General features: G+C 45.1%; 1 protein-coding gene across 5 annotated transcripts in view; it reads right to left on the reverse strand.

Annotated features, from left to right (window-relative positions):
• The window catches only part of KIF5A (kinesin family member 5A), a 67920-nt gene that overhangs the window by 24139 nt on the left and 18795 nt on the right, over positions 1-24986 (reverse strand). For 3 of the 5 annotated variants that reach the window (XR_014508264.1, XM_083428223.1, XM_083428221.1), the window contains exons 2-11: positions 10757-10844; positions 10565-10638; positions 10120-10224; positions 7534-7582; positions 7286-7341; positions 5919-6006; positions 4432-4556; positions 4123-4227; positions 1957-2105; positions 857-1005 (exon numbers count right to left, since the gene is read on the reverse strand). Coding sequence is in view for 3 of the 5 variants with exons in the window: in XM_083428223.1 (XP_083284349.1) it covers positions 857-1005; positions 1957-2105; positions 4123-4227; positions 4432-4556; positions 5919-6006; positions 7286-7341; positions 7534-7582; positions 10120-10224; positions 10565-10638; positions 10757-10844 (988 nt within the window). In the remaining 2 variants the exon portion in view is untranslated. Of the gene's footprint in view, positions 1-856; positions 1006-1956; positions 2106-4122; positions 4228-4431; positions 4557-5918; positions 6007-7285; positions 7342-7533; positions 7583-10119; positions 10225-10564; positions 10639-10756; positions 10845-17552; positions 17694-24986 lie in introns of those variants that run through there. The other 2 variants (XR_014508265.1, XM_083428222.1) reach the window with 1 other exon arrangement.

Below are 24986 nucleotides of genomic sequence, written 5' to 3' on the forward strand. Positions count from 1 at the left end.
GTATAAAATGAGATCTAATACATGCTGGAGGTGTAAACAGGCAGAAGGGACATTGCTTCATATGTGGCGGGGCTGCAAAAAAATTAAGTATTTCTGGGATATTATTTATGAGGAATTGAAAAAAAATGTTTAAGCAAACTTTTATAAAGAAACCAGCAGCCTTCCTCTTGGGCATTTTAGATTCAGATATTCCAGATGAAAAAAGGAGAATATTTCTATATTCTACAACAGCAACGAGAATACTGATTGCCAAAAAATGAAAAGGAGAATCAGTACCAACAAAAGAGGAGTGGCAGGATAAATTATTTGATTATCTGGAATTGACAAAAATGACAGAGACAATTAGGAGACAGCCAAACCAAAAATTCAAAAAGGAGTGGGAAACTTATAAAGAATATTTTTTTTAAAAAATTGTCCGCAAGTAAAAACCTGGACAAGCTTTGATTAAATTTCGCAAATTACAAGACGGATTATAAGTATAGCAAATAGATAACATAGAAAATGAAGAAATGACCAAAGAAGCAGATTAAGAAAAAGATAAGACAGACCTGCATTGAGGAAGACGGAAGTCTATTGGGAAAGCTAAGTAATTGGAAATTCAGAATATGGTGGCATAAGCTTTCTTTTAAGAACTTACGGATGTATGTATGTTCTTCCTTTTTTATTATTTTCCTACTTTCTTTAATTTTTTGTGTGTGTCTGTTATTTGTTAGTACGAAATGGAACAATTTGTAAAATGTAAGAAAACTAATAAAAAGCATTATAAAAAAAGAAAGTCCCATGCCTTCTTAAAAAGATGCAAAACAGAAGTAGATTGATCTGCAATCCAAACACAGCCTGCAGATTTCCTGCTCACCATTGCGCCAGCGCCCTAGCTCAGCCTCCAGCTTGGCAATTGTCTCCTTCAGGACCTTGTTCTTCTCCTTCTCCTTCTCAAACTTCTTCTTCCACTGCTCAGCTGTCAGTTCCAGATTCACCGATGCTGTGTTCTTGATTGTCTTGGCCCTGCAGTGGGGCAGAACTAAGCGTAAGATCCTTTACGCAGATAATTGTGTTAGGGATGCCAAATACCCTTCACAGAGATACAGGGCTCCCTGAAGAGAAGGAATTATTGTTAGATAAATTTCCAGCTGTAGTGCATACCCCATATATTCCAAGTGATTAGGAATTTTGCCTTGCCAGGGAAAAATCTACTTTCCCCCAAACTTTTGCTCTTAAATTCCCTGAGCCTGAAGAAAAACTGTGTGTGTTTCTAAGACTTGCAACTTTTCCAGCAACATTCATGTTATGTACTGATGTTCTCACCCTGGGCCAGCAGGGGGATACTGTAGATAGTTTTCACTCAGGTCCACGTCAGTTATTTTAGGCGGGAAACCCTTGGTTGTTGTTGCTACAATGTTGACAGCCGGCTCCTATAAAAGCAGGCCGGCTGAGCTGTTTGGGTTCAGTCTGTCCAGCTTACAATAAAGAGCTGCTCTGGAGAAATCACTGTGTCGTCTGATATGTTCGCCCACAACTTAACACTGGCGACGAAGGTGGGATCGATGGACATCAGAGCACAGCCAGATGCAGCCACCCTCTGAGCAGAGCTGAATCACTGAGCTGAATCACTGAGCGAAATCACTGAACAGAACCAATTCAGAGCTGACTGTTCTGGCTAGAGCTCGGTGTTCCATCCATCGCCCTTCACACCGGCATCGGAATCATGGCTTCACTTGTGCCTCTACCGCCGTTTGCGCCAGCCTCTGAATCCTGGGACTCCTACCTTGCTCGGTTTGACTGCTACCTCCAAGCCAACGAGCTGACGCAAGTATCACAGGAGCGTAAGCGGGGCCTATTCCTCAGCCTCTGTGGGCCTGAGGTGTTTGAGACGGCCCGAGCATTTTAACAATTCATTTTTTGTCTTTCCCTGCAGCAGAACTCAATGAAAGGAGCAGGATGTGGCTGGGTAGTTACCTCTGCCCAAACATGAGTGTAGATTTGGTCTCGGCATCATTGTAGCTGGAAGGTGAGCAGCAGATGAACATGGTCGTGCGGCAGTTTCCACCAAGGGAATCCTGGAGGATGCGAGTCATCTTGCTGTCCCGGTAGGGCACGTAGCTCTTCTGCATAAGACAATACGAAGCAGGCACATTTGACTTACTGGCATTCATGCACTGGCAAAACTGGCCACCAGACACCCCAAAACACACCACGGCACCCTCTTAGAAGGGAAAGGAAAATTCATTTTACCCAAGTCATTTTGGAATCAATCTACTACTGAATATAAATTTATCCATAAAAATTTGGATATTTCTCAACCAATGGTAGTTAATCTACTACATATTTTGGAAAGTTGCTTTTTTTGTTTATTCAATATGCATTTGAATAAACCTCTTAAGATATTGTAACCCATTTTACAGAATGCAGAGAAAAACATGAGTTGAGAAATCAGTGAGATGAGCTGAGGGGACGTCTTGGAGGGGAAGGAGGGAGGGAGGGTTCATTGGGGAGGTGGGGGGGAGAAATTAATGAAGATGATTTGTTTTGATAATTTGTTATGTTGAAATTGTTAATAAAATTTATTAAAATAATAAAAAAAGATATTGTAAGTTTGCATGGTGGTTCCTAAGATAAAACAGCAGGTTTTCATCTCTGTATACAATTGGGAACCATTTTAAATCAAGATGCCAGACCGAACCTTTCAAAACTGCACTGATTTTAACCATTGGTTTCAAAATGGCAATTTTCTTTTTGAAAACAACCCAAACAACATCAAGTATTAAGCCGCTAGCTCATTATAGTTGTTGACCAGTAAACATTGTTCAATGGAGGTTTTTAAGCAAAAAGAGGTCCATCTGTCATGGATGGTTAGTTGAGATTCCCGCATTGCATGAGGTTGGACTGAATGACTCTTGGGTTCCTTCCAACTCTTAGAATTCTAGGATTGTATATTCATAGTGATCTCAAAGTGCCAGTCCATATAGCCAAATGGCATAATCCATGCACAAGACAGAGGGGTCAACAGGTTTGGGAGAATCAAAGGTTTGCAGAATTTAATTTATTTGGGTTTGTTTTTTTAATAGAAAATATATCCTAAGGGGGAACTCCCCACAACTGTAGAACCTCTATACCCTAAATCTCACAGGCACCTGCTGCCTTTGCCATGAATCCATGGTGGAGAACATTCCCTCTTGAAACCTTGAATAATCACTTAATTTTCACATTCTTGCTTTTTTCCAGTTAACGGAAAGCATATGTGCTCTCTTCAAATATCATGGTACCAATATTTTTGCTGCTGAGAGACAATTCAAGATAACATCCACTTGTATGTTGGTTATGTTTCCAATTACCTTCAGATAATAATACAGAGATTTAATGATATAACACCTTGTTGATTCTGGATTTTAACTAGTTTGCTGCTTTGCCTGTTGAACTTTGACTACTAAATTTAGGCTATATACAAATGTTGGTGACTTTATTTATTTATTTATTTATTTACTTACTAGGTTATATACAGCTCTCTGACAGACCTCCCAACACAAGCCTGCAGCAGGGTTTATCCTGGTCTAAGTGGGCATCTGAAAGCTGGGCTGTAGTTAAGGAGACTCCCCACTGTTCTTTTCCTGTGCCTGAATGCAACACATTTGCCTCCACATTTACACACTTACCTCTTTGCGAAACTCTCAGAGCTCTAATAGCAGCCTGCAGGATATACAAGAGTCTTGTGGAGAGCTTACAGGATGTATGCAGCAGTGGTCCATGAGGTGGCTTAGCTTACTTCCTGTTATCCAAGTCCTTGCAGTGTACTACTGGTAGGGAGAGGAGGAAGGAAGAGGTGGTGGCAAGGTCAGCATGGTGCAAACAGGCTGGTGAGTGAGGCCAATCTGGCACTCCGACAGACGCATTTGCACCTCACCAAACTCTCCACCACTTCATCCCTCCCAGGACGCCACAGTGAGGCAGTAACAGGAGGTCAGGTAAGCACCGCTGCCCTGCTTTGCTGAGCATTGCTGGTTGTATGTTGCTCTAGTTTGTTCTATTTAAGGCTGGCTGAACATGCTCAGACACCACAGCTTCATGTGTTTGGTGTTCCAGTCTAAATAGTGCACAGCTATTGTCTCCCAAGGAGCCAGAGCTCACCGTGCCCTCAGCCAGAGCAGAGATGACATTGCCAAGCGCTGACAGGGACTTGTTGATATTCTTGGCCTCATCCAAGACAGCTCCCTCAGCTCCAGTCTTGCTGACCTGCCAGGAAAAAAGAGAAGCTTGATTACTGTGTTGAATAATTGTTGATAAGTATAATTATTTGAGGCATTGCTGGGATCTGTATAGATTTCCAACATGGGACAGCTAAATCTTCTGTTTATGGGAGAAATTAGACCTTGCCTGACTCTACAACTGGGCCAGGGATACCTGGCACCTACACCCCCTTGAAAAAAACCCCAGCACCTTCTCACTGCCAGCCAGATCCACCAGGTAAAGCTTCCCGCTCAGTTTCTGTTCAGTCTCCATGTTCTCCTGCTTGATGTTGATGAGGAAGATGCTGTGGCTGCGGGAACTGTGTTCATTCATGTCTGCAGGGGCAAAACAGTGAGAACATGGGAGCGCTAGAACCAAGCCGGTTCCCTATAGGGAAATTCTGAGCAGGGATTTCCTGCGCTGGAAAAAAAATTCCCCAACTCGATGCCTATCTAGGCCTAGGGTGGTATTCAATTAAATAGTTTCACAGGCAGAATAGAGGTGTTGTTACCCAATTGTTTGTACACACACTTGTGTCTTTTTCACTGTGGTCTCTGGACAAAACAGATGTCAATGCATTAGGAAAAAACCACTCAAAGAGCCATTTGACCAGAGAGAAGAATGAGATGAACATGAGGAAACCCTGGGGAATCAAGCCAAAGGCTCACCATAGTCCTCCAGCACACTGTTCTGACAATAGACAACCAGATGCCTGTGGGAAGCCCACAGCAAGGCCTGAGCGCCTCAGCCACTCTCCTCACTTGCAGTTCTCAGCAACTGGTATTAAGAGGCACTTTGCCTCCAACTGCGAACCACTGCATGCACAGTATGAGCAACAATGGCCTGATCATGTCTTGTCCAACTCTCTGGATAAAGGGGGTATTGTGTGTGGCCTGGAATCCACACATACAAATGCATAAACATTTTCCTCAGATATTTCTTACTTCCCAAAGGCTGGGGTGAGAATGGAATTACTGTGCTCAGAAAACACAAAATGTGAGGCTATATTAGAACGCTTATCTTATTTTTCTAAGAAAAATAAAGGGTTTATTTGATAAACGGGGGAATATTCAGTCATGCAGACTTGCAGCTGAAATTGTAAGCCCAGGACGAATGTTATCACATTCTATGCTATTTGTGTAATAGCAGGTCCATGTTTTGTGACTTAGGCATGATTGGAAGCAAGAGGCTGCAACACCACACACTGCCTCTAGGGTGCAGCAAGATTGTTGTTTATGACTTCACAGTTGGATTAGAGACTCTGTTAAGACTTGGCTGAGATTCGCAGAAGCCAGAACACACCTTCTCAAAGCACTGATGCTACACAGAAGCCCCATTGCCACCACAGCTCCCTGGTATGTTACTTACCTATCACAGTCTAGCTCACTGGCCCTCTTTATCCCAAAGTCCATGATGGGAACCTCCATCCTTTCCATAAAGAATCATAGAACTGTAGAGTTGGAAGGGACCATGAGGGTCATCAAGTCCAACCCCCTGAAATGCAGGAATCCTTTGCCCAATTTGGGGCTCGGACCCACAAACCTTAGATTAAAAGTCTCATGCCCCACTGACTGAGCTAGCATCCATCACTTCTGACTGAGAGCCCATGTGGTTGTATTGAACTAGTTCAGAGCTCCCCATGCACCCAACCACACCATCATAATCCCTCTGGCCTGTTTTTATTCCTCAGAACTCACTGGTAACAGCCACATGACGGTTAGATTTCCCCTCATCAATGACATCCAGGATTTCTTCAGGGCTCGAGACAAAGCGCTCAGTGCAGCCCTGAGGGGGGAGAAGAAAAGGGCATTTGTCATAGTATATATGGTGATGTTGACCTCATCTCTCTTTTTTTTTAATCCAAGCTGCCACCACCACCATGCCTCATGCAGCTCAACCTGGGCAGCTTTCCCTGTCTTCTGGCCGTAGACAGATGCCCTAGGGTAAAGGTAAAGGTAAAGGGACTCCTGACCATTAGGTCCAGTCGTGACCGATTCTGGGGTTGCGGGGCTCATCTTGCTTTATTGGCCAAGGGAGCCGGCATACAGCTTCCGGGTCATGCGTCCAGCAGGACTAAGCCGCTTCTGGCGAACCAGAGCAGCACACAGAAATGCAGTTTACCTTCCCGCTATTTATCTGCTTGCACTTTGATGTGCTTTCGAACTGCTAGGTTGGCAGGAGCTGGGACCGAGCAACGGGAGCTCACCCCGTCAGTGGCGTAGCGTGGGGGGTGCAGGGGGGGCTGGCCGCACTGGGCGCAACATCTGGGGGGGGGCGCTCACACTCGCAGCTCTCTGTCCCTACCTGGCTCTCTCACTCTCTCTCACTGCAGTGCTGGCTGTGCAAATCTGATCCGAGCCGCCGGGTCGCCGCCCACTGTGGAGGGGAGGGTGCCAGGCGTGCGGTGCGGTGCGGAGAGAGAGCGAGGGACTATCTGGGGGAGGGACAGTGCAGCGGGGGGGGCGCAAATTACTTGCCTTGCCCCGGGTGCTGACAACCCACGCAACGCCACTGCACCCCGTCGCGGGGATTCAAACCGCCGACCTTCTGATCGGCAAGTCCTAGGCTCTGTGGTTTAACCCACAGCGCCACCTGCGTCCCTAGCCCTAGGGTAAGTTTCCCTAAACTAGTGCCCTTCTGCATTTTTTAGGATAATAATGTCCATCAGACCCAGCCAGCGTGGCCAATGGCAAGGGATGATGGGAGCTGGAGTTCATCACTACCTGTAAGGCACAAGTTGGGGCAGGAGGCCTTAGGATATACACAAAGGGAGAAAATTGTGGGGATTGCTTTTCTACCCCACAAAATGGTTAGACCATGATAATTATACAGAAGTATCTACACCTCTAGTTATTATGAGATTTAATGACCAGCACAGTAACTGCTTTCAAAACACACTGCCTTTTTGTTAACTTAAACTTGGATGTATCCAAGCACAAGCCTTTGAATCTTACTGTAAACCCTGGTAACCACTGGCTTGACCCAACACTCAGGCCACTCGTGCTCTCTCCCTTCCATTCTGGCCAGGAGTGGGCCCTGTGTGACACTTTCCCAGGAATCTCACCTTCACAAATGGCACCCGGTTCTTGTCCTCGTGAACGGAAAGATTGGTCTTGGTCACTATGGGCAAGGAGGGGAGATCATTCAGAGAGGGCACAGTTGATCCAGCAGCATACATTTCCCTTCAGTCCTTCACCAGGGCCAGCGCCCCTGACAAAATCCCCCCGCCATGTCACTATTTCCTATCAAGCCCTTCTCCTTTACTCTTTCAATGCCCTGCCCGTACCATTTCCCCTCAACATGATAACTCACCATCTAACAGATCACGGATTTTGTCCAAGTAGATTTCAAAGTAGGAAACCTGGGATGGGGAGAGAGAGTAATTAAATAGAACAGACATTAAGATGTGGGGGTCCTCAATCTTCCCTCAGTTATCATCCTTGTGAACACATACCTTTCTAAGAACCACTGTGCTCAAAGTGAGAATAAGTAATACACTTTGGTCACGCATCTACACCGTTACATCTAATCTAAATCATATTTATGCAGTTTCTGAGCAGTCATGACTTCCCCCGAAGGATCCAGGGAGTTGTAGTTTACCCCTCACAGAACTGCAATTCCCAGCATCCTTAACAAATTACAGTTCCCAGGATTCTTTGGGGGATGCCATATGCATTACATGTAGGGTGTGGATGAAACTGCCAACAATTCCTTGAGAAAACAGAGGGGGAGCCTGAGCCCTGTGGTTGAGGACTGGCCCCTTTGTTCAGTCCTGACCTTTATAGCCTCTTTAAATACAACAGTGGAACTGAGGGCTTCTCCACACTTACCTTTTGCCCCACTCTCTCCAGACAAAGGTCCATGCTTTAAAGCTCCATGTCCAAGCATCCCTGCTTTTGTGGTGGTTGTTGCTCCAGAGCTTTCCCCATTAAAACCTGTTCTTTAAAGCTGATTCAGAAGAAACATTCACCCATGGAAAACCCAAATTGGTATTTACTCCAATTGAGCACTACATAGTGGGTTTTCAAGGGGAAAGCTAAAAGAAATAAACCACACACATGGACACAGAGCTTTTAGGTACAGACCAGTATGAATAAGCCCTTCTTCCCTGGAATGCTTTGTATCAGGCCTTGGCTCCCTGCTCCAGAGGGTGAAAGGAGTGGAGACTAACCTTTTGCTAGCTGATTTGCAGGACCCTATAAGACCCAAATCCTTCTGATCCTAGGACCCCAAAGCACCTGTCCCATGTCACTGCTGCCTATGGGAACATGGGAAGTTGCCTTATACCAGGCCAGGGTATTTTCCTGTCTAGCCCAGCTTTGTCTGCTCTGACTGGAAGTGGCTCCTTCCATCATCTCAGGCAGAGAATATTTCCCATTACCTGATTTTTAGTTGTTGTTTTTTACTGAAAATGCCAGGGATCAGACTTGGGACTTTCTTCATGGAAACCATGTGCTCTTCCACTGAGCTATGGTTCCTGTAAAGTTTCTGGATCCTCTGCACTAGTTTTGTCTGGGTAGCTCATGCCCAAGAAATATTATTGAACTTTCCCTCCACGTTCGCCAGCTGACAACTCCCTGAGGTCCTTTGCCAGCCCTGGAACCAGAGGATCTGACTCCCTGACCAAGATGTGCCTTTCCGGAGGGGCCACTAGGGGCGCATCAGAAGATGGCTGACAATAACATCTCTCCGACCCACACGAGGTAATTTGGAGGCTGTGATGGGAGTAAATAGCCTCCCAGCCCCCCAGGATTGTGGGGTGGGACTGCCCTTGCCTGCTGTGCCCTATACCACCCCCGAATTTGTGGGATGGGGGCACTAGGCACAATGCCCTCCTGTGGGATTTTGGCGCTCCTGGACGCCGTCTCTGATCTGCGCCACTAGCTGCAAGAACTTCAAAAGAAACAATTTGGATGAAGCGAATGCACATATTTCAAGGAAGGAGGGGGAGTAAAGACTGCTAACAGAAGAGATCTCTGATAAAACAAGACGAGTCGGAGGAGCAAGTATAAATCATGAGAAGATATGCCAAGACTCAGTATGGCAAAGGGACTGATGGGGGAGGGGGAAAAAACTTTCCTTTCTTTCTTTTATGTGATTAAACAAGAACCCCCCCCCCCAAGTCAGAAATGTCATTTTAAGGACTTAAGCTGTGGATTTAAGGCTGTGTGGAGATAAACTTTCGAACCAAAGCATGTTTTGAGAAGAGCGTGGAATGTATAAGGGCTTTGGAATGACGCGGTTAAAAGTGCCGTCGCCATATTGGGAAGTTCTGTCGGAGGACTTAAGTCTGGGAGGAGAAATAGAGAAATAGAGTTGTTTTTATATTGTGGGTGAAACTCCTCAGAGGGACTTAAGAACGACAGTTCTGTAATTAAAGATGGAAAAAGCGATGTTATCTATGAAGGCGATGATATATGGAAACCATCTCGATTTGAGGATTGGAAGAACGGAAAAATTCACACAGGATTATTATTGGTGTTTATCGGCTTAAGGAGACTATCAGAAGAGATCATAAAGAAAAAAGAGACAATATATGAACAAGATGTGATGTGGAAACAGCAAGATAAGACTGGATAGAATTATGAACTTTGTTTGGACTGATTTGGACATTAACGCAGTAGCAAGAAGATGATCAGAATCCCCCTTCGGATCTTGAAATATGGGTCCCCTCAACAAAATTTAAAATTCGGCTTTGTAATTTGGAATTTATGTGATGTGATGTGATTTGATTTGATTGGCCAGTTAATAAAAATTATTTATATATATAAAAAAGATGTGCCTTTCCAACCATCTCCTTTGAGCATCCCACCCATTGCAAATACAGACCCTTTGTTCCCAGTACCCACCACTGTTGCCCATACCCCTGGCCCCACCGCTATTCCGTATGCCTCTGACCTTAATGTGGAATTCCAGGTTCTCATCCATAGAGTAGATGTGGTTGAAGATGTCCTGGGCAATGCGAGGGATGATTCCCATGAGCTGGGGGTCATGCAGCTTACCCTGGAGGAACAGAAACATCAGGAATGAGCCAAACGGATCTCCTCAAATGTTTTAGAGCTAAACTTTTAGGGGATAAATAGTCCCATCTCCAGGTGGTAAAGTGGCAAGGATCCCCTACCACAGGGGTCTCTCGAGATGTTGTTGATGTACTGCAACCCCAGGACTACAATGCCAGCTGAGACTGATGAGGGTTGAAGTCCAATACCATTTTGAGGGCCACAGGTTCCTCACCCCATTCCACTTTTGCTTCTTGAACTTATGACAGGGCCATCTTGTCAGTGGCTTCCTAGCTATGACCTATTTTTTTCCATGCCTTATATTATATTATATGCCTTCTCACCTCCATGGTGTGAGTCTTTCCCGAGGATGTCTGCCCATAAGCAAAGATGGTGCCATTGTACCCAGCCAACACATCTGCAAGAGAAAGAAAGAGGACTCATTTATTTCCCCAGTTGGCTTTCTGCCTCGCCCTTCCTGCTCCTTTATACAACTCCTACTAAATGCCCACCATTTTACCAACACCCAGACTAACCTTTGACAATCTGCATGGCACAGGCATGGTACACCTGATCCTGGGTAGTGTTGGGTGGGAAGACACGATCAAAGGCATAAGGCTTGCCCTAGAAGGGGAGAGAAAAGAGAGGTCAAGGGCTGCCTAGGAACACCAGAGGCTTATAGGAAATGCCCATTCCATCTAACTCACGCAGCACACACCTCACCCTCCACCTATTCTGTTTCCATACTCAACCAGCTCAACAGCAACCAAATCCCATGCATTCTTACTCGCAAACCCAACTCCAGTGTGCCTCAATCCCAAGTAAATCTGCACAGACCTGAATATGGAAGGGTCCCCTACTACAATCACCCTCCCAACCCTATTTTTGTTTTCCAAATGTCATGACAAGGCCTTATCATCAGGGGCACCTAGGCTATGGAACTCTCTACCCCATGAAAGCTGGCAGGTTACATCTTTAAGCACCTCACTATGAACCTGTTTAGATGTGGGAGGGCTTTATGAAAATTTAAATTGTGATTGATTTTGGTTCTTGCTTATGCTGTTCAGATGCTTTATGTTACCCCCCCTCCCCACTTACTGTTTATGACTACATTGTTTATTTAGACACCCATATGCAATGGAAGGTATAGGGGATCTATAATTACATACATACATACATACATACATACATACATACATACATACATACATATTTCTTCCACTCCTCCTAGATAGTCTTACCTTGGAATTTCCAAAGTATTACACCACAGATCGCCTCTGGGAGATCTAATTATTTACAGAGCTTGGATAAGAAAAGTGGATTTAAAAAGCCCCCATTCCCTCAGTACTTACTTCCTTTTTGTCCTGCTGCTATCCCTGGTGCTATGCTACTCTGCTAAGTCTTGCCACAAAACAAACAGCATTACGTGCTTTGTGGAGATGCTTCATTTTTTATATACTGTCCACACACTCTTTTTTGTGCAAGCAAGTCCCTTCCCCCCTAGCCAGAAGGAGGTGGGAATCCAGTGAAATCCTACAAAGGCACCAGAGGGTTACTTTACCAAAGGTATGTGTTATTCAGTCTAGACCAGCCTTTCTCAACCTTCGGCCCCTATATGCTGCTGGATGACAACTCCCATCATCCCTGACCACTGGTCCTGCTAGCTTGGGATGATGGGATTTGTAGTCCAACAACATACGTTTGGAATCCAACGTTGAGAAAGGCTGGTCTAGACACTATGGTTCTGACAATTGGCAGGTTTTTTGTGTAAAATGATCCTCTGGGTCTGCAGCTCTTCCCTGATGCATCAGAAAGGGTCCAGCAGAGCCAGGCCAGGCCACAAGACGTGTGTCAAGGAGCGCACATGGGAAGGACTGGCTGAGTTTCTGCCCTTGCGCACAGACTGCTCTGAGAACAGGGAGCTGTCCAACTGCTAGATGCCTTTAAACATAGATTTGGTGTCTGTTCTTAACGCCAAGCCTCTTTGTAGTGGCCTCTGTCCCTCCATTTGCTGTAGCTCTGATATGGTTCTCCCAAGAACTGCCAAAAGATGACTCTTAAAATCAGGCACACGCAATGTAAAACTTCCCAGTACCAATGTTGCTGCTCCACCCTGTGACGATTACAGCACAGCCACAGCTCAAGCATCTTACTAGCTCTTTGGGGCACTCAGTCCACTTCAACCTGCTGTTGCACTCAGGCTCACTTTGCAAGCTTCCCTACAGGCAACTGGTTCACCACTGTGAGAACAACATGCTGGACCAGATGGGCCACTGGCCTCATCCAGCAAGACTCTCCTTCTGTTCATATGACTTGTGGCAGGATAATATGTACCTGAAGTATTTCTGTGCAGTAATTGCTTAACAATCTGATGCATTCTGTTTTGACTATACACTATTTTGCCTTTTGGCACGACCCCTGAAACGCAACCCTGTGTAAGTTGAGAAACACTTGCATATAGATATCTTCAACTCAGAACACCACTTCATGCATTTGAAAAAGTGGACTTTGGTCCATGAAAGCTTATGATACAATAAATTTGTTAGCCTTTAAGGTGTCACAATTGTTATTAAAAATCTGAGTGCCTGAACTGAAACTGAGCTAGAATAATGAAGAAGCTTAACAACAGTGGGCCCTTTAGAAAGTTTGGTTTCTCTGTTTTCACAAGACAGCTGGACACAGTCAGATGTTTTCCCATCAGCACAGATGCACTCATGGGCAAGTTATTTGTCTGACTTTCCCTTTAAGGTGCCACCAATCTGCCTCTCCAGGAGCCAAACCTGCTGCTACTCAAGGCAGAAGCAAGGTGGGGATGGGAGCAGCTGCCATCACTAGGGCCTACTGAAGGGCTATGGAGGCTCAGGAATTTAATACCCTAGAGGGAAGGTGGTAAGTGGCCTGCTGGAGAAGGGGAGACCCAGAATGAGACCACCACTACAGTCCCTTCTGCCATTTGCAGAGAGAGCCCTGAGAAAAGACCTCCCCAGTTTTCCCCAACTATATTGCACTAGGATTTGGGATGACCTGGCCTTTGAGGGTGGCCTTGGGCTATGTTAAAAAGGGTCCAGCAGCAGAACCCCAGACCTTTCACTACGAACACTGGAGCCTTGGGAAAGGGGCCATCAATGATGGTTTGGGATGCATGAGCTGGGAAGAGGTGATTGTTCTACCTAGGAAAGGCAGGTGAGAGTTGGGAGCCTGATCCTGTATGCAATGGGAAACCTCATAAGTAGCTGCACTTGGCTTGTCTGGTCTGCATTGGGGGCTTAGTTTTTGAACTTATTTATCCTTGGAGACCATGGACTCTGAAGCATTTAACATCACACAGTCCATCTGAGCACAAACCCATGAAAACACTTCATTCTCTGCAAATTTAGTAGACTATTTTCTATCATTCTTCTGCACCTGCTTCCTTTCCTTATCACATTTTGTGGACGCAGAAGTCCATAGCTGTCAACTTTTCCCTTTTCTTGTGAGGAATCCTATTCGGATTAAGGGGATTTCCCTTAAAAAAAGAGAAACATTGACAGCTATGCAGAAGTCTTCTGTTCTATTTTTAGGAGAAACATTATTTAAATAAACTTGGGAAAGAAGGGTTTTTTTTTTTTTTTTTGCAAGGGGGTAGAAGAATAGGAAGTGATGCTCTTGTGATTTTCCTTTGATGTACCGTACAGTTTTCTTGAGACAGCTACACTGCAGCTTGAGACAAGCTGAGATAACAGCCCCCTTCCAACTAACTAGCCTGGGAAAAGCTCTTCATTATTTACAGCCTGATGAGTGAATCACTGATTTCATTTCAACTTCCTTGTCAAAGCAATGAAGGCAGGGGAGGCAGGGAGAGAAAATGGATTCTCTAACATGCATGCAGTGCTAGTGATGTATGGAAGTGAGAGCTGGACCATAAAGAAGGCTGATCGCCGAAGAATCAATGCTTTTGAATTATGGTGCTGGAGGAGACTCTTGAGAGTCCCGTGGACTGCAAGAAGATCAAACGTATCCATTCTGAAGGAAATCAGCCCTGAGTGCTCACTGGAAGGACAGATCCTGAAGCTGAGGCTCCAATACTTTGGCCACCTCATGAGAAGAGAAGACTCCTTGGAAAAGACCCTGATGTTGGGAAAGATGGAGGGCACAAGGAGAAGGGGATGACAGAGGACGAGATGCTTGGACAGTGTTCTCGAAGCTACCAGCATGAGTTTGACCAAACTGCGGGAGGCAGTGGAAGACAGGAGTGCTTGGCGTGCTCTGGTCCAGGGGGTCACGAAGAGTCAGACACGATTAAATGACTAAACAACAACAACAGCAACAACAACAAACATGCCGTGCTTGGATACTCTCACCCATTGTAGCTTCTTACAGGCTCTCCACTTCTTTTCAAATCTGCTTATATTCCTACCCCCTCAATCAGAAAGGTTGATGTTTTTTTCTCCGTTAGGCAATATCACAAGCAGACTTACTTGAAAGTAAGCTTGCTTGAGGCCAACAAGCCTAGACAACAATTAGCCCAACCTAATATTTGCCACTGATGAAACTATCCTCCAACCTTCAGTAAGTCCTTATCCTGGAATCCTTGTTATCCTCTAGGAATCCTTTGCAGCTGGAATGGGAAATAATGAGAACAGCTCAATCGTCCTATTCTAATTGAAGTTTGAATCTGTGAAATTATTTCCCCAACTAATCCCATAATCAGAGATTGATTGATTGATTGATTGATTGATAATTTTTAAAGAGGCACAACGTGCAAACCAACTGCTATACTGCTTCATGCAGAAAAAAAATTAATTTGTACTGAAATACCAAACAAAGATAGTCTAGAGTACAACAAATAAAGAATAAAATCGTTCAGACTAAGCTGTAAAAATTACAGCTAGCAAGAGAGCCAGAGAAATAATTAAATTTAGATTAGGAGAAAAATTGAGAGCTTTAAAAGTAGATGCACTGAGGACTGTGCTCACAATGAATTCTGTACCAAAACATGCTAAAGTTTTGTAAGTGAAAATGGAGCAAGTTTGCATAATTTATTTCTGCATAAACTAGCAATGTAACACATAGAGCAATGAGAAGGTATCTAGAGACACTAGTCCCTGCTCTGGCTTCTAAGATTTCGCAAGTCATCGCCCACACATTTTCAGATCTATCTATCCTCACAGTCGTAAGAGCTTGACTAGAATATGCTTGAGGGAGGGCTTATGCAGCAATTATCAGGATATTGCATTGTGCCCAATGTTGAATTCTGCAATAGTGTGGTGTGATCCTGAAGTATGGAATACACACAACCTTGACACAAGCCTTGACTTTTTCTTCTTTCATTTCCTGGATTAATACACCAACCTGTATTATTAGATATGATCAAATGATTAAAGTTTATTTTGCTTTTTAGAAATATGCTCCCATGCTACGCTCTTATTGAGAGCAAGGCAACCCCCACCATCATCAGAATAGGGCTCAGATGCTTAGTTTTTGTAGGGTACTAAAACTAGCATCTGACAACCAGCGATGCAGATAGCTGAGACAATGCTGATTCACAAGAACGGGGGGGGGGGGGGGAATGTCCTCTAGACTATTCCTAGTAAATAGGCATGTTTTAGAATAGGGGACTCTGTGGCCCTCCAAACATTGACTAAAAAATGCATCATGCATCATTCTTTACCATTGCTCACACTGGTTGGGGATGATGTGAACTGGAGTCCAACAATATTCCCACCCCTGATTTAAAACAAACCCCGTGAGTTAAGAACAAAAATGCTCTGTTTTACTGAAGTGGCTTGCCAGGTGGGGCAGAGCTGCTCAGGTAGCTTCCTGGTAGGTAGGCTGCTGGCGCTCACTGGGAGGAAGAAGGGCAAGATGACTTGGAGGCCATCCTGGTGTCAATGCACTGGCAGGAGCACTGGATTGGCTCCACTGGTTTAACTGCACTGCGCCAGTCCCTCTTGGTAAGCAACAGTGCCCCATCTGCAAGCCACTCCTGCATCAATTACAAAAAGCCAAGAAAGCTGTCCCCTGCACCTACCAGTTCTGAAATTGAGCAAAGCTGGGTGCAGTTTCCTATGAGCCTGTTCCCCCTTGGCTACAGCCATGCAATGGTGGATTCAGCTAACTGGTCCCACTAGCAAAAGCCTGTGCAAAGCCTTCCTCTAGCACAGCGGGGCTTTTCCCTCCCTCTTCTCCCTCCACACCTCCCCAATTGCTCAGGTGTGTGTGCGTGGGGAGAAGAGGTGATATTGTTGTTCCACCAGACAAGTGGAAATGTTTGCACATGACATTGAATGCCTCCCCCACCATGTTAAAAATGGGTAGTATTCAATGCTCATCTTCAGCCAGTGTGGTGTAGTGGTTAAGAGCTGTGGACTCGTAATCTGGGGAACTGGGTTTGTTTCCCCGCTCCTCCACATGCAGCTGCTGGGTGACCTTGGGCCAGGCACACTTCTCTGAAGTCTCTCAGCCCCACTCACCTCACAGAGTGTTTGTTGTGGGGGAGGAAGGGAAAGGAGAATGTTAGCTGCTTTGAGACTCCTGAAGGGGAGTGAAAGGCGGGATATCAAATCCAAACTCTTCTTCTTCTACTCAGAGTAGACCCATTGAATAACAAATGAGGAGAGTGCTATTTCACACATGTCCTGCTTGTGGGCTTCCCTTTGGGGTATCTGGCTGGCCACTGGTTTGCTAATTTCAGTGGGTCTGCTCTGAGTAGGACTTGATTACAACCCTTAGAAATGCGTTGAGATAAAATACATATGTAAATATGCATTTTCTAATAAAATACATACTTAAGTTGTATTTTTAATTTTTTTTAAAAAAACAGATTAATTTGGAAATGTGATGAAATGGATTTGTGAATGAAGGAGATGGAAGCAGCCTCATGTAGCAAGTGCCTGTAGCAGTGCGACTCTTCATTGAAAAAAGCAAGGGAAGAAAGCCAGGCCACTCAGCAGTTACAGCAAGCCTGACCAATCCAGAAGCTTCATACTACCAGCCAGCCAGCCAGTGGCAAGGGCTGATGTTGCATAACCTTCCCCACCAACCTTCTGTGGCTTGGAGACACACTGTGTCCAGAAAGCTCACCATGCTAGGCAGGCGCCAGCCTCAGACCACCGAGATTCCCATTACCATGTGCTGAACTCTTCCATAGCCTCTTTGCCGTCTTTCATTGGAAAATTGTCAGCACAAGAGTTCTTGGGATCATCAGAGGAGGTTAGCAGCTGGGGAAGCTCCTTTGGGCTTCTGGCGCTTACTTACGTTTCCAGGCTGGGGTAGACCCCATAGGGAAAAGGTCACAAAAGAATCATCTGGTTTGTAATCACTAAAATGGGAATAAGCACTTAGATCACTTACAGCAATGCGATTCCCCCAGGGATGTTTGATAGTGATGAGATAATTCAGCGCTTGACTAATTCTCACTGCCTTGCAGGAAGCAAGTCTATTCAAGCTCGCTTGGCTTCTCAGCATCTAAACTGGCACTGCTGGATGGGATGAGCAACAACAGTAAAAGGCAGCAGGACAGCCAGGCCATTGTGATGGTAGCAGCCTTGTCAGAGCAGCACACACTGCCTCCTTATTGTGATGCTGCTGCCTGTGTCCAGCCAGAGGAGGGGAAAGAGCCAGCAGCCAGCTGGTTCTCATCTGCCTCTGCCGCAGATGCTGCTGAGTAGGGCAGCAACTGGGCCCAGCCACCCAGCAGGCAGGAACTAGCAGAGTAATAGAGCGTAGATCTTCCTAGGGCTTTGAGCTTTTGAAAGACTGGCTCCCTTGCATGACCAGATCTAAGCAACTGGAGGCGGAGGAGCCTCGGGCCACAGCTGCCACCCAACCAGATGCTTAGTCAGGGCCTTATCAAAGCAATGCCCTTGGCTCTACTGTGACTCCCTGACTGTGGAATGCTCTCCCCAGAGAGGCTCTCCTGGTGCCATCATTGCACGTCTTTAGGCACCAGGTAAAAACATTCCTCTTTACCCAGGCCCTTGGCCATTAAATAATCTATGGCTTGTTAAATGGGGGGGGGGCTGTTATTATGATTATGTTATTATTGTGCTGCATTATGTGTATTGTGTTTTTATTATTATCCTGCCTAAATTACGTTCTTAATGTACACCACCCTAGGATCTTTGGATAAAGGGCAGCATATACTGTATTTTTCGCCATATAAGACTCACCAGACCATAAGACACACCTAGTTTTTGGAGGAGGAAAAAAATATTCTGCATCTCAGAAGCCAGAACAGCAAGAGGGACCGCTGCACAGAGAAAGCAGCAATCGCTCTTGCTGTTCTGGCTTCTGGGATAGCTGTGCAGCCTGCATTGGCTCCATAAGACACATGCACATTTCCCCTTACTTTTTAGGAGGGAAAAAGTGAGTCTTATACTACAGCAATAAGATGAGCAGAACCGCAAAGAGAGGGAGAGAGCAGCAGCAAGAAGGTTAAGGGAGGGGCATGGAGCAAGAGCAGGGGCTCAGCACCTCCAGAGTTCTCTGTTAGGATTCTCCCCAGGCCACACCATGCACCACCCCTCGTACACCTCTCCTTAACTGTATTTCTGGTCTGGCTCGAGTGTGTCTTTCAGCTTTGAAAAAACCTCTGGGTTGGGGCAGGTCTTGAATGTGTAGAGAAACTGGCCTGCAGTACACAGGTAAAATTTGTGTTAGTTTCTCCACCCACTTTTGCCTCTGGCCCCACCCACCACTGACATGTGCCCCCTCCCAAAGGTCTGGCACACTAAGAAGCTGGCATCCATTCTGAACCATGTATTAGCCTTCTGCCCAGCCCATAGGATACTTGCAGTGGCACTAACCATTATGCGCCTTCTGGCACCATAAAATGGCAACAGCTGAAAACAGAATCTCCCAAGGAATGCAACAAATGTCGTCAGTTTAGTCAGATGGGTAACAACCATGAATTTGGAATACGTAATTGGATTTTGAGAAGATTTTGAGGCATATGGATGTAATGAGTCTCAGCAATATTGAATGTCATCTAATTTGATTATTATGAAGTTGTTCATATTTTATAATAGAAATACTGCTAAAAAAAATCTAGAATGAGAAAGGGGTGGCCCAAATTATTTTGTACTGAGACACGGATGTTCTGCCCCTCATCCATTTCTTTTAAATGTTTTAAAAAATTGGTATAAATTAAACTAAATAGTTGTACTACCAAGAGCCAGTGCAACAGGCATTCCTTCACCTCTTCCCCCCATGTGCCCCCAGCTGGCTGCGGGAGGCAGGATAGCACCCAGAGCAGTGCTCCAGAGGGGAGAGGGGAGTCTGTTCTGTCTGGCAAACAAAGTGCTTGTGCTGATGGAACAATGGTAATAGTGTGACATTGAATTCCATCCTTTTTTACTTTGCTCACAGCAATGCCAGGGAATCTGTGGCTTGTCACTTGTTGTTGGAGTCTAACTCCCATCATCCCTGGCTATTATGCTGGCTGGGGCTGATGGGAGCTGGAGTCCCACAACCTCTTGAAGGCCACAGGTTCTCCATCCCCAGCTCACAGAACAGCTGGGCATGCTGCAGTTTGACCAGAGGAACTCTATACACTTATGCACATTTCTTTTGTGTCTCAGATCCTTCAAATACCTTGTAACTAACACACACACACCAGGCCCAAAAGACAAAAAAACAAATGAGAATACTATTCCTTTTGGACACAAATACAAGACTGCTTATTCTGTGTCCTGTTTCTGCCTTAACTTGAAGTGGTGGAATTCCTTTCCTGGTCCCTTCTCCAGTTGCAGCTGCCATTGCCACCACTCTCCTTTGTGGCACCCAAAGCTGGATCTGCTAAGCTTAGAATCAATTTCCTCTTAGCCTGCTCCTCCCAGGGATGGAGGAAGCGGCAGAAATCCTCTAATCTGCTTAGCGAGAGCCCAGGCGCCTGGCGCTGAGTGGCCTAATCAGAGCTCAGCTGTGTTGGGATGCTGGCGCAGGAAAGTGGCTTTGGGGACAAGGCGGGTGTGGCATTACAGAGACCCTGACTGGAGCAACAGGAAACCAGAGGAAGAGCTGGGAGAGAATGAGAAGATACACAAGCACAGAGGAGGGATGTTGAAAGCATTGCCCCGTGATGAGCAGTGGGAGGCCAGTCATGGGCACATTGGCAACATTTAGAGTGGGATTCAACCAAGTTTTACTCAGAGCAGAGCCACTGCAATTAATAGGCCTAACTCAGTCATGTTCATCAATTTCAGTGGGTTTACTCTGAGCAAATCTTAGTCGAATACCACCCTTTATTTCTACGGGTGGAATTATACATAGCACTAAGTGGGGTATTTATGTGGGGAAATGAAATAAAAAATTTAAGGTATATATATATACATATATATATATATATATATATATATATGCAGGTTTTGGTGTCCTCGGGTGTCTTCCCGTGTAGAAGTTGGGGTGTCTAGGCGACGTTTCGACGAGGTCTCACTCGTCATCTTCAGGCTGGTGCTTTCGGCTTCTTGTTACTGGAACAGAGCAGGATCTCAGTGTTTGAGTTCCTATAAATACTGTTGAGGAGGTGTGGTGTATAGCCTCCAATGTTCTGGGCAGAGAGGAGGTTCCCAGGCTAGTGTGCCTTTTCTTCTTTTGTTCCTTAATTACTTGAGGGATATCTTGAGTGATTTCTTGAGTGATTTCCTGAATCCCACTTAGGTGGGTCATTAGGTGTGGATTAGTTGCTAAAGCCTTCGTGTCTTGAACTCTTGAACTTTGTGAAGAGTTTTTCTGAGAAGATGGCTGTACTGCACTTGGTTGTGCTCTGGCTTGGCTTCGTGTATAGGGGCGAGCTGTGGTTTTGTGGCCTGTGCCAGCCAGATCTGTGTAGGGATTGCAGGGGGGTGCAGCATCCGGAGGTGCCACCCTGGTTTGGCTACTGGATGGTGTCTGTAATTTATCTGTGGAGAGGGTCTGGGTTTGGGTCTGGTGTGGTTGATTGGTGATGGCGTTCTGTGTGCCTCTGGATCTGGTGTCAGATTTTGTGGGGAGGGCTAATTTCCAGATGTCTGGCAAGCGGGATGTGTCGTCACGCTTGTTCATGTTGTGAGGGTGTTTCTCTATCTCGATGGCTTCCATGATTATTCTCTTGTGGTGATGTTCCATGTTAAAGAGCAATTTGGAATCTGCAAAATTAATTTCGTGTCCTGTTTCTTTCATGTGTTGGAAAAGAGAGGAAGTTTTTTCTTCTTTTTTGACGGCATTCTTGTGTTCTGCGATCCGTGCATTTATTCGTCTGTTTGTTTGTCCAATGTACGTGGCTGGGCAGACTTTGCAGGGTATTTCATAGACCCCTTGGTTTTCCAACTGAATTTTATCCTTGGGGTTTCTGAGGATATTGGCTATTTTTTGGTTGGTGCAAAAGGCTGTTTTGATATTGTGTTTATGGAGGATTTTGCTAATTTTATCTGTAGTGCCCTTGATATAAGGAAGGAGGGCTATGCCATTGTTTTCTTCTGTGTCTTGGTTTTTGGGGGGTGTTTCTTTTTGGATTAGCTTCGTAATTCAGTTGGAAAACCAAGGGGTCTATGAAATACCCTGCAAAGTCTGCCCAGCCACGTACATTGGACAAACAAACAGACGAATAAATGCACGGATCGCAGAACACAAGAATGCCGTCAAAAAAGAAGAAAAAACTTCCTCTCTTTTCCAACACATGAAAGAAACAGGACACGAAATTAATTTTGCAGATTCCAAATTGCTCTTTAACATGGAACATCACCACAAGAGAATAATCATGGAAGCCATCGAGATAGAGAAACACCCTCACAACATGAACAAGCGTGACGACACATCCCGCTTGCCAGACATCTGGAAATTAGCCCTCCCCACAAAATCTGACACCAGATCCAGAGGCACACAGAACGCCATCACCAATCAACCACACCAGACCCAAACCCAGACCCTCTCCACAGATAAATTACAGACACCATCCAGTAGCCAAACCAGGGTGGCACCTCCGGATGCTGCACCCCCCTGCAATCCCTACACAGATCTGGCTGGCACAGGCCACAAAACCACAGCTCGCCCCTATACACGAAGCCAAGCCAGAGCACAACCAAGTGCAGTACAGCCATCTTCTCAGAAAAACTCTTCACAAAGTTCAAGAGTTCAAGACACGAAGGCTTTAGCAACTAATCCACACCTAATGACCCACCTAAGTGGGATTCAGGAAATCACTCAAGAAATCACTCAAGATATCCCTCAAGTAATTAAGGAACAAAAGAAGAAAAGGCACACTAGCCTGGGAACCTCCTCTCTGCCCAGAACATTGGAGGCTATACACCACACCTCCTCAACAGTATTTATAGGAACTCAAACACTGAGATCCTGCTCTGTTCCAGTAACAAGAAGCCGAAAGCACCAGCCTGAAGATGACGAGTGAGACCTCGTCGAAACGTCGCCTAGACACCCCAACTTCTACACGGGAAGACACCCGAGGACACCAAAACCTGCATTCCTGTACCCGTGAAAATCTACGAAAGCATATATATATATATATATATATATATATATGATAAATGTTCATAACTGCATATATAAACCACATGTCTGAAACCCCACCAAAAAAGGCCTGAAACCATTTTGTCTCTCCCAAATTGACCTCAAATATTTCTCTGCAAGGTCGAAGGAAAATGGAAAAGCCTCCCCATTGCCTTTTCGTTCACAAATCCTTTCTTAAGGGTATCTCTGTGTATGAATAGGGTGAGCCTGTGACCTGGCTCAGGAACTAAGTATTTGTCATTACAAAAGACTGGCCAGGCTCCCCAGGGTATCCAATCAAGTGACCATTAACAGGTAATCTGCCAGACAGGAGATAAACGACGCACTCAGATTTCTGTTGTAGACCGCCTTTTCTGTGATGTAGGTATGATGTTTGTGGGGGGGTGGTCTTGGGTTACACCCCTCTGTGATGTATGTATGATGTATGGAGGGGTGGTCTTGAGCTCCAGGGAAGGCAATTTAAAATGTCTATATCAGGGCAGGCACGCCTTTGTTCTGGGTCCTCCTCCTTTCCTGCGTGTGACAGGAGCACCCTGTTGCAACAGTCAATAAAGATCAGGCTTACGAGCTGCTTTGCTTCTCAATATTCTCTGGTTGGCCTCTGTTATTTTCTCTGACCGATGGAGAACCTACAAAGGACTCTATAAGGGCTCTTGTGTCCCCCATAAGGGAATAAGGGCAGATTTATGTTTATTACAGGAACGAAATCCACAAACGAAACCAGAATTTCCCCCTTTTATCCCCCCCCCCGCATGCCCCCCAATCCTACAGAGCAGATTCATGGGTATAGAGGAGGAAGGAAAGTTCTATTGGGCGAGTGAACCTTGTTCCGCACAGACAACCACTTAATTGAAAGTGAAAAGTGCTGAGGATCAAGTCTACTCTCACCCTAGATGTACGTATTGGAACTAGGCAGCAGTTATTCCCTGGGGAGGGGAAATGTACTCTGCACATGCACAGAGAGGCAGGCAGCCTGTAGCTGTGGAGTGGAGAAGGAACTGGGACTGAGCCTGGAAGCTGTCTTGGGGCTTTTCTCCACCATATCCTCTAATAATCCCTTGGTGCTTGTGGTTGACAGTGCCTTTGTCCACATAACTGTTGGTCCTCAGTGCCTGTAGAAGTCAAATGCATTGCCACCATAAGCCAGATTCTATATTTGTATTCCTTTTATGAGTCACAGAATATGATGACACCTGGAGGATTACATCATAGAACTCTTCCTGGAATGGTGGCCAGGCAAATGCTTCCAACACCCTTGTCAGCTGGGCATGAAGAAAGCAGCCCTGTTGATTGACTTCTGATCCTCAGAGGCAAATTGCTAAATAGATTTATCAGCGGCTATCAGCCACAATAGCTATCTTCCATGCGCTTGTTCCATTTTACAGCCACTTAATCTAGTGTGCATGGTCAACACGGTATCTTCTGGGAGAACCAAAAAATAAAAAAAGGACGAGATTAAAGAATATGTGTTGGAGTGGCTAAAAATTATTATCAAAGCAATTCAAAATTTAAGGTAGACAAGAAATTGCAATTTGCAGAAAAAACATCACAATTCTAAGAAGATATATTAAGATCTAGAGTTAATTATTATCTAAAATGTATAGAATATTACTTGATTGGGAAATGAAAGAAGAATTTGTGAAATCTTCTATAATTAAATGGGCACAAGATGTGGGTCATAACATTGATTTGAACCTGTGGGAACCATTGTGGGAAATAAACTTAAAATTCACAGCTAGTTACGCGCTAAAAGAGAACTACTTACATAGGATCCACTCTGGGCGGCTTCCAACAAAGACCAAAAATACACTGTTATGTTTTAGTATCATATTTTTGTATTGTATTAGATTGGTTATAAGGTGTACATTCTTTGTTTCTTCAGCTTGTAAACCGCCTTGGGTATTGTAATATAGAAAGACAGTATACAAATTAAAAGTGATGATGATGATGATGATGACCACCTATGCTGGAAGTGCAGAGAAACCTGGAGGTTTCATTTTATCATTTATCGGCACATTTTATCATTCGTGGTGGCTACAAATGTGTAGCCACACAGCCTCACCTTTTTCCCTCCACATGACTGTGAAATTATCTGCAGCATAGAGAGTAATCTCTTTGTGGTTGCTAGGCTACAAATATTCTTTTTTAAAAAACATCTAAGTAGGATATGGCCCCTGCTCTTCTGCCTTAGAGCAGCCTAATATTCTGTTTGCACAGAATATTGAAGAAATCCAGCGCAGTGAAAAGTGGGCACTCATTTCACACACTGCAGTAATTAACTGC

The sequence above is a fragment of the Podarcis tiliguerta genome (assembly GCF_965153285.1).
Source record: "Podarcis tiliguerta genome assembly, chromosome: 2".
Taxonomy (NCBI): domain Eukaryota; kingdom Metazoa; phylum Chordata; class Lepidosauria; order Squamata; family Lacertidae; genus Podarcis; species Podarcis tiliguerta.